Below are 10,749 nucleotides of genomic sequence, written 5' to 3'. Positions count from 1 at the left end.
TTCTGCTACTTTCCAACCCTTCCATCTAGCTGCCACATTGCTCTATATCCCTTTGTTTTGATCTCTCTGTATCCAGGAAGCTTTCTTGGACTAAACTTTCTCAACTTCTTAGTGTCATGTCTGTGATTTCTCCTCTATGAGCTTACTTTTTGATTTTTCATAGTCCTGGTCTTGTCTTTTTAGAGTTTTAATGCTCATGTCTACCTTCCTATGGCATCCAAACTAGAAATTAACATCAAATAATACGAAGGGTCAACTTTCAGAAATGTGTGATGAAATTGACAAATATATTTGAACCAATGGGATTTGTTAGAGAAAAGTTAGAAAAAGCTTCATGGAGAAAGCATGTTTTGAGGTGGATTTTCAAGTTGGAAAGGCTGGTCTCAAACTCCTGACCTCATGATCCGCCTGCCTCAGCCTCCCAAAGTGCTGGGATTGCAGGCGTGAGCCACCACGCCCAGCCTGGACTTTTTATTTCAAACGAAAGTCATGGATGATGAGGGTCTGAAGACATAAAATGGATGAATTTGAAGCAGGAAGAGCTGTAGTGAAGTTAGAGGAGGTGCCAGGGCCTGGAAAAGTCTCAAACAATGAGGCAGGATGACCTCCGACAAAGCCACAGGCCTGGGTAGGCTTGCATGGGAGACTGGGAAGAGACCATGAACAGGTTAGTCCAGCGAGTTCTCATCAAGCCCTTTACTCAGTAGTGGGTCCTTCATAGTTAGCATTAATGTTTAATAGATAAATTTCCCCTTGGGTGAGAATTTTAAAAATAAAATCTAGTGTAAGGCAGCTGTTATGAAGAAGACTCTTTAGTGACCAGATAATAAAAGGCTCTCCTAGGTCTAGAGAAAGCAGAAAATTAAAAAGTGAACAGAAAGTAAAAAAGGTGGCCAGATGCAGTGGCTCACGCCTGTAATCCCAGCACTTTGGGAGGCCGAGGTGGGCGGATCATGAGGTCAGGAGATCAAGACCATCCTAGCTAATATGGTGAAACCCCGTCTCTACTAAACATACAAAAAATTAGCCAGGCATGGTGGCGGGCGCCTGTAGTCCCAGCTACTGGGGAGGCTGAGGCAGGGGAATGGTGTGAACTCGGGAGGCAGAGCTTGCAGTGAGCCGAGATCACGCCACTGCACTCCAGCCTGGGCAACAGAGCCAGACTCCGTCTCGAAAAAAAAAAAAAAGAAAGTAAAAAAGGTATACGGCAGTATATACAGATTTCTACTATTTCTACTACTTCCTAGTATTTGGTTAATTTGAAAGCTTTTGAAGAATCTCTGGAAACATTGCAATAGAAGATTATCAGTTTAAAGCTTCTGCTACATTACTATGTTAACTTGGAAAAACAATCACTTTTCAAGTAATTCAGATCATAAGCTACTTGTGGCTACTACGTACTGTAATGATAGTTTTATTCTCTGTAGTGTTGTTATGCCTAAATTTCTAAAGAGAAAAGAGAAAGAAGAAAGAAAGAGAAAAAAAGAGAGAGAGGGAGGAAGGGAGGGAAGGAGGGAGAGAGAGAGGGAGGGAGGGAAAGAAAAGAGAGAAAAAGAAAAGGAAAGGGAGGGAGGGAAAGAAAAAGGAAAGAGGGAGGGAGGGAAGGAAGGAGAAAAGATTCCAATATCACGTTTTCCCTGACATATCAAGATAGTGAATTTTTCTTTCTGTACTAACACTTTGCCTATGTATGTAGAGCACGTAGAGTATTTTATTAGTTCCAGAATCCACTTTTGAACTGTTAAGGCTACTCTAGTTTTGTTTTGCTTTTTCTGCCTTTCAGATGGACACATTTATTAGCATTCGGGAGTTGTTCATTAGCATTTGTACAAAGTGCCCAAATAACTCCTAATAAAAAGTGTTAACCCAATTAGGAATGGGTGGAGGGACTGTTAATTGGAATTGATTTATTCCCAAGTTATTTTAGTGTTTATTCCGAGACATAGGGAGCTGGTCTAGAAAGGCAAGAACTTTTGGGTATTAGAAAGTTTTTTTTTTTTTTTTTTGGAGTAAAATCAACATGTAGTAAGAAAAGAAAAATATTTCTCATTTTAAAGGTGTTAAAATCTGCCATTATAAGGAATCCCATGTATTGGGGGTGGTGCGTACTTTTTAGTAAATTTAATAGGTGTCCATTCATAAAGCACAGCTTATTTTACTTCAGTGAATCAGAGTGATGGCTTAAGTATTGCACAAGGGCACTTCATGTGACGCATGCCACACTTTGGATCCTGCATGGGAGAGATAATCATAAAACAAAGTAACTAAGTGCTCTGAAGCAGCATGCTTTGGAATGAAGCAAGTTAATTTTCAGGTAGTTAAGAGGCTCTCTTTTCGATAACAATTGTGAATGCCATTTCCCTTAGTTAAACCAAATAAAATGTCAGATTCAAAAGAAGAAGAATAGGCACAAATAAGAAGCCTCTTCCCCCCATTAATCTAAACATGGATTATCAAGATTCTTTATCTTTCTTGGGCTAGGAAGTGAAATATACTTCAAATGTATAAAGATCAGTAAGGCATAGAACTCCCCAGCTGAACACTATTCAGTCTGAATATCCTTAGGAAAAGTAAATAAGGCTTTGTTAGGCTTTTATATCTTAGTATAAATAAGCTTAATAGTTTCTTTTCTGAGACAAGTTAAAGTTGAATTTACTTTTATATTTTCAAGGTATTTGCAACTTGACTCTGAATAAGAAAACCATGATTAAAGCTTCAATTTTGCTTCTATCTTACTGAGAAATTAGGGGAAAGTTAAAGCTCCTGAGAGGTAATTTTTCCATGTATGAGTTGACCAGGGGATGTTCAAAGACCCATATAACTCTAATACTTCAAGTTAAAAGTTTCAGAAAAATGTTAACAATTCCTCAAAGTTTAAGTATAAATTAATAATTGCAGCTAAGAATCTGTCCTTTCATCCAGAAAAAAAAATTGAAACATAAAATAAAATTTATGAGTTGATTTAGAGCATAACCATAGAATAATGCTTGCTACAAGATAGGTTCATCAGAAAATATCTGAAAAACTTCAATTTGAAGTCTTACTAAAAAGTTTGGGTTTATTGTTTCCTAAGTGAGCATTGTCTAAAGTAGCCTCTTGTTAAGGAAGATGCCCGGTATGGACACCCAACATAATGCTGCACTCCTCAATTCTGATCCTGAGCTCTTAAGATACTAGTAAAAGGTTTAACTGACAGATTGCTGAGGCTACTGAATATAGTTAGTATTTGGAGAAATCCTCTGTTTCTAGTAACAAGTAATATGCTTGTGTAAAAAAAAAGAAAGAAAGGACAATCTATTTTGAGTAGTAACCACTGATTCTCCTTATAACTTAATGGAAGTAAAGAAAGAATTTTGTGTAATTCTATTTGGTACAATAAGGACTCACTGTACTCAAATAGTAAGAGGCAAGATACTCATAAATGTGATGACATATAACACTGAAGGTCAAACCACAGTGAATTCCAGGAAAAAAAAAAAAAACTGAGTGGCTTCCTTCTAAGTGTTCCAGAGTGACTAAAGTACAACTAAGTATATGGAGATGTGATAAATTACACAATAACCTAGGGAAGCATTCTTATAATAGAAGGTGAGCAGGGAGGAGGGAGTGTCGAGACAGTGGACACACCCAGGTCTAAGAGCATATATAACTTGGAGTCCAGACTATGACATTCAAACTCAGAGAATCTTTCCACTATAACTCAACTGAACTCACATCTCCCGTCAACATGTCCTACAACTGCTGCTCTGGAAAATTCTCCTCCCGCTCCTGTGGCAGCTACCTGCGCTACCCAGCCTCCTCCTGTGGCTTTTCCTACCCCAGCAATCTGGTCTACAGCACTGACCTCTGCTCTCCCAGCACATGCCAGCTGGGATCCTCTCTCTACAGGGGCTGTCAGGAAACCTGCTGGGAGCCCACCAGCTGCCAGACGTCCTGTGTGGAGTCCAGCCCCTGCCAGACCTCCTGCTACCGCCCCAGAACCTCCTTGCTCTGCAGTCCCTGCCAGACAACTTACTCTGGGTCTCTAGGCTGTGGATCCAGCAGCTGCCGCTCCCTGGGCTATGGATCGAGGAGCTGCTACTCGGTGGGCTGTGGGTCCAGTGGCTTCAGATCTCTGGGTTATGGAGGCTGTGGCTTCCCTCCCCTGAGCTATGGCTCTGGATTCTGCCGCCCAACCTACTTGGCTTCTAGGAGCTGCCAGTCTCCTTGTTACAGACCAGCCTATGGATCAACCTTCTGCAGATCAACTTGCTGAATTTCCAGACCTTTTAAGCAAAGTGTCTCAGTCTCTACGTAGAGCTGTTATCATAGGCTTTTCCAGCAATGTGAGCTAACCCCTCTTACTACTAGCTCTTCATCCTTTCTCTGGCATCAAGTACTGGCTGGACAGGCTAGTTCTTTCAGACTGCGAAATTAATGAATGAGCAAAATATAGAGTCAAATGTCTACAATTTTGAAACAAGTGATTCATTATCACATAAGTTCATCTTATAAAGTATATGGAAGGTCAGTTTTATTTCACATAATAAATTCATTTACTGTTGATTCCAATATGTTCTCTTTGTCTTTTATTGGTTTTCAAAGTTTGATTTGTGATCTGTTTTGGGGGCGCCAGGCCCCCAGACGTCTTTTCCTTGGACATCCATTTCCGTAGGTCATGTCATCAGGCCTAGTGTATGGGGAGATTCTCTGGGCATGCCACTGCCTAAAAGACTGAGCAAGTGCATGTCTTCTGCCATGAAAACTGGTTGAATTCTTAACAGAATTATTGAGAGTACGCTCATGATGGTGGCGTGTTTTCAAGGAAGACACCTTTTGCTGACAATCATATTTGTTTTTTGTTTACATTTTTAAAACAGTATTTAGAGTTTTCTCAGAAGATGTCAACTAGGTGATTAAATATAAAATTATAAAATATTTGAATAAATCTGAAATATGATGGAAAAGGGAAAATATGAAATGTTAGGTACTGGAGGGCATTATGGTTGTGTTTAAATATAGGAGAAAATTAATTATTCAGTGTGTGTGTGTGTTTGTGTTGTGTGTGTGTGAGAGAAAGAGAGAGAGAAGCAGAGAAGACAGAAAGACTTAAGGTTTACAACTGTGAGTAATGGAAACAGTTATAGGGAGAAATACTTCGGCTTGTTATAAATGTATATTTATAAATTATAAATTTATAGAACTATTATGACCTTTGTATTTTCTTTGGATTATTGAGTTTATCAACAAGGAAAAAGATATTACTTTTCAGTGATTCCTGCATTGAGTGGCAGTTAAAATTAGATTATTTTCAATGTTCTAGATCTTATAACCTCCCTCAGTATCCTTGGAATCCACTGCTCAGCTCTGACAGTGTGAATAAAAATAAATATTTGTAGGATGCATTTCACATCTGAGACATAAGACCTTCTCTGTTTATTTTAATTTAAGCAAGTAATTTCTTTCAGAGGCTAAAGGTAGTATAAAAATTCAGCTAAAACTTTTTCATAAAATATTTAGTAACAACTCTCCATGAATAGGAAAATAAATTTGAAAGATTATCATTTCCTCCAATAATATGTCATGAGCTTTAATTGATTTTTTTCCCTGACACCTTTTCCTCAAGCTTTTTATAATTAAACCTGAAAAAATAGGGTATCTTTTCTCTTATACTGGAGACAATATGGGCTAAGCATGGAAGTGTGGGAACCACATCCTCTCATCATAGAAACCTGCCCACCACAGAAACTAGAAGAATAGAGAAGGGAAACACAGGAAGAAACTCCCAGCAACACAGAAGCCTCTGATTCACACGCATCTTAAGCTAGCTTTATTCATCCTTTAAGTGCTTTGATCATATGGGTCAATAAAGTCTTCTTTAGGTTTAAACTAAATAAAATAATTGAAATAAAATAAGACTTCTGGCACTCTCATACAAAGATTTACAATACTGGCAAACTGAATCTGGCAACACATCAAAAAGCTTATGCACCATGATCAAGTGGGCTTCATCCCTGGGATGCAGGATTGGTTCAACACACACAAATCAATAAACGTAATCCAGCATATAAACAGAACCAACGACAAAAACGTGATTATCTCAATAGATGCAGAAAAGGCCTTTGACAAAATTCAGCAGCTCCTCATGCTAAAAATTCTCAGTAAATTAGGTATTGATGGGATGTATCTCAAAATAATAAGAGCTATTTATGACAAACCCACAGCCAATGTCATACTGAATGGGCAAAAACTGGAAGCATTCCCTTTGAAAACTGGCACAAGACAGGGATGCCCTCTCTCACCACTCCCATTCAACATAGTGTTGGAAGTTCTGGCCCGGGCAATCAGGCAGGAGAAGGAAATAAAGGGTATTCAATTAGGAAAAGAGGAAGTCAAATTGTCCCTGTTTGCAGATGACATGATTATATATCTAGATAACCCCACTGTCTCAGCCCAAAATCTCCTTCAGCTGATAAGCAACTTCAGCAAAGTCTCAGGATACAAAATCAATGTACAAAAATCACAAGCATTTCTATACACCAATAACAGACAACAGGGAGCCAAATCATGAGTGAACTCCCCTTCACAATTGCTACAAAGAGAGTAAAATACCTAGGAATACAACTGACAAGGAATGTGAAGGACCTCTTCAAGGAGAACTACAAACCACTGCTCACCAAAATAAAAGAGGATACAAACAACTGGAAGAACATTCCATGCTCATGGGTTGGAAGAATCAATATTGTGAAAATGGCCATACTGCCTGAGGTAATTTATAGATTCAGTGCCATCCCCATCAAGCTACCAATGACTTTCTTCACAGAATTGGAAAACACTACTTTAAAGTTGATATGGAACCAAAAAAAGAGCCCGCATTTCCAAGTCAATCGTAAGTCAAAAGAACAAAGCTGGAAGCATCATGCTACCTGACTTCAAACTATACTACAAGGCTACAGTAACCAAAACAGCATGGTACTGGTACCAAAACAGAATATAGATCAATGGAACAGAACAGAGCCCTCAGAAATAATGCCACATATCTGCAACTATCTGATCTTTGACAAACCTGACAAAAAGAAGCAATGGTGAAAGGATTCCCTATTTAATAAATGGTGCTGGGAAAACTGGCTAGCCATAAGTAGAAAGCTGAAACTGGATCCCTTCCTTACACCTTATACAAAAATTAATTCAAGATGGATTAAAGACTTACAGGTTAGACCTAAAACTATAAAAACCCTAGAAGAAAACCTAGGCAATACCATTCCAGACATAGGCATGGGCAAGGACTTCAGGTCTAAAACACCAAAAGCAATGGCAACAAAAGCCAAAATTGACAAATGGCATCTAATTAAACTAAAGAGCTTCTGCACAGCAAAAGAAACTACCATCAGAGTGGACAGGCAACCCAGAGAATGGGAGAAAATTTTTGCAATCTACTCATCTGACAAAGGGCTAATATCCAGAATCTACAAAGAACTCAAACAAATTTACAAGAAAAAAACAAACAACCTCATCAACAACTGGGCAAAGGATATGAACAGACACTTCTCAAAAGAAGACATTTATGCATCCAACAGACACATGAGAAAATGCTCATCATCACTGGCCATCAGAGAAATGCAGATCAAAACCACAAGGAGATACCATCTCACACCAGTTAGAATGGCCATCATTAAAAAGTCAGGAAACAACTTTTACACTGTTGATGGGACAGTAAACTAGTTCAACCATTGTGGAAGTCAGTGTGGCAATTCCTCAGGGATTTAGAACTAGAAATACTATTTGACCCAGCCATCCCATTACTGGGTATATACCCAAAGGACTATAAATCATGCTGCTATAAAGACACATGCACACGTATGTTTATAGCGACACTATTCACAATAGCAAAGACTTGGAACCAACCCAAATGTCCATCAACTATAGACTGGATTAAGAAAATGTGGCACATATGCACCATGGAATACTATGCAGCCATAAAAAAGGATGAGTTCATGTCCTTTGTAGGGACACGGATGAAGCTGGAAACCATCATTCTCAGCAAGCTATCACAAGGACAAAAAACCAAACACCACATGTTCTCACTCATAGGTGGGAATTGAACAATGAGAACACATGGACACAGGAAGGGGAACATCACACACCGGGGCCTGTTGTGGGGTGGGGGGAGGGATAGCATTAGGAGATATACCTAATGTAAATGACGAGTTAATGGGTGCAGCACACCAACATGACACATGGATACATACGTAACAAACCTGCACGTTGTGCACATGTACCCTAGAACTTAAAGTATAATTTAAAAAACAAACAAAAAAAAGTGTCATTGGGCAGGGCTTGGTGGCTAATGCCTGTAATCCCAGCACTTTGGGAGGCCAACGTGGGTGGATCACAAGGTCAGGATTTTGAGACCAGCTTGGTCAACATAGTGAAACTCCGGCTCTACTAAAAATACAAAAAATTAGCCAGGTATGGTGGCTGGCACCTGTAATCCCAGCTACTTGGGAGGCTGAGGCAGGAGAATCACTTGAACCTGGGAGGCGGAGGTTGTAGTCAGCCAAGATTGCACCATTGAACTCCAGCCTGGGTGACAGTGTGAGACTCTGACTCAAAAAAAAAAAAAAATATGTCGTCAAGTGCAGAGCTACTCATTGACTTTGGTGTAAATAGGTAATTAAAAATGTTTATTAGACATAAAGGTCCTATGAGTCTAAATTATGCCATTAGCATTGAATGTGGACTACTAATTCATCTTTAAATAATGCGGAATGAGTAAAATGTGGATTAAAGAAATCGTTTGAGAAAACAAACTAAATGGGTCACAGTAGCATGGCCAGTAAAAGTCCTGGGAGCTAGAGGCTCATAACTTCAAGTGTGGAAGGCACCAGGCCTTGCAAGGAGAGATGAGCGCAGAGAAATGTTTAAAATGCAGCAATCCCAAGATAGAAGGAAGGGGTGTCCAGTGACATAGAGAATCTAGTTCTGTAGTGACTTGAAGAATCTCCCCCATTCTAATGCAGTCTTTAAGTGGGATGCAAATAATTGAAACAGGGAGGCAGAGAGTAAAGGAGGAAATTAACATATTAGAATACTTTCAATATTTAAACCTTTCAAAGTATAATGTGAAGACTCAGATTTCATGATTCAGACAAAATGAACATTCTTTGCCTCCTCCATTTTCCGCATGAGTAATCTTTCCTTAATATCTCATCTCTGCTAATCTCTATTTTTTATTTTCTTCTCTCACCTTTTCTCTTTGCTTTTCTTCTCTCTCTCTCTCCTTCTCTCTGTACACTCTGCTCCTCTCCACATTCACCCTTTAGGGTGCTGTCAACTTTAGGCACCTGGTAACTGTGGGTCAATGCCTAAGTTGTATGATGGTAACAGAGAGTGTAATGGAAGGCTGACTCCCATCACTGGCTAAGAAAAAGCAGAGTGGAAAGGACAAATTGCTTTCAAGCTCACTTATAATTATTCCACTCCTAATGACCTTAATACACCAAGTGACATCAGCTCTTTGTTCTAATTCAGCTCACTAGATGTGTTTGAGCTTTAACTTTGCACTAGAGCTCTTCTGTGAAAAGTGCTGAGAGCTCAGAAAAGACCAATGTCACTAGACTCATGTCTCTCACTAGTGAGAGAGACAAATTTCCTCCTATGATTTTGGTGTGAAGGATGCGTGAGAAGAGAGTGCCAGAAAGAGGAAACTGCTTAAGTGGTGGCATAATTGCTTGGAAGAATACAGTGTGGGTTTCGGGGACAAAACTGCAAGTTCCTTTTTTATTAAACTGGGAAATGTGGTCAGCAAGAGATAGAAGACTACATAATAATAAGAAAGTGTGATTGTCCAATTCTACAAATCCAGAAATAGAGACAGAAGCAACACGGATGCCATAGAGAGCCTTAACTTTGTGTCTGGGGTGGCAAGATGTCAATGATAAACAAATAAAAAAACTTCACATTTCATATGTGGGAGTGGTTTTGGGGGCTCATGTTATTCTTAGATATCAAAGTTTATGTAACTGGAGACTTAGTTACAATTAGCAGTCTAATAAAGTGTTAACAAGCACAAGCTCAGGGTTGCAGACTATTACTTGAGAGGCACCACAGTATGAATTAGAAAACATCAGGTATTTATTGTTCAAGTCCAGAATTCTCTATCCAGCTGTTCAAAAGAAATCATTCATGGTTATTCCAATCCTAATATCTCATCTCTGTTGATCTCCAACCATTTTTATTTTCTGTTTGTTTTTTTTTTCTCACTATGTCTTGCATGCTGCTTCCCTGCAACTTAAAGGGAAGGCAAATGTTTAAAATGTGATACTATATATATATATATATATTTTTTTTTTTTTTTTTTTTTTTTTTTTTTTTTTTTTTTTTTTTTTGAGACGGAGTCTTGCTCTGTCACCCAGGCTGGAGTGCAGTGGCGCAATCTCGGCTCACTGCAAGCTCCGCCTCCCGGGTTCACGCCATTCTCCTGCCTCAGCCTCTCCGAGTAGCTGGGACTACAGGCGCCCACCACGCCCGGCTAATTTTTTGTATTTTTAGTAGAGACGGGGTTTCACCATGGTCTCGATCTCCTGACCTCGTGATCCGCCCGCCTCGGCCTCCCAAAGTGCCGGGATTACAAGCGTGAGCCACCGTGCCCAGCCAAAGTCACGATTCTTACACAAATGAAAAAATAAAACACATATAAAAATTTTTATTTAACTCATTAATAAATGTGGGGACCGCTAAGATGCTACAACTGGTTCAAAACGTAATTCA

At 39.3% G+C, this 10,749-nt stretch overlaps 1 protein-coding gene across 1 annotated transcript; it reads left to right on the top strand.

The window, feature by feature from the left end:
• The first annotated feature begins 3,675 nt into the window (after nt 1-3,675).
• LOC100599920 (keratin-associated protein 13-2) lies at nt 3,676-4,545 on the top strand. The gene has a single exon (XM_003263838.3). It carries the CDS (start codon nt 3,728-3,730, stop codon nt 4,253-4,255), a length of 528 nt encoding a protein of 175 aa, XP_003263886.1. The 5' UTR covers nt 3,676-3,727; the 3' UTR covers nt 4,256-4,545.
• Nucleotides 4,546-10,749: the final 6,204 nt, after the last annotated feature.

This window comes from Nomascus leucogenys, chromosome 25 (assembly GCF_006542625.1).
Source record: "Nomascus leucogenys isolate Asia chromosome 25, Asia_NLE_v1, whole genome shotgun sequence".
Lineage (NCBI taxonomy): Eukaryota > Metazoa > Chordata > Mammalia > Primates > Hylobatidae > Nomascus > Nomascus leucogenys.
This window is presented reverse-complemented; position numbering and strand designations above follow the sequence as displayed.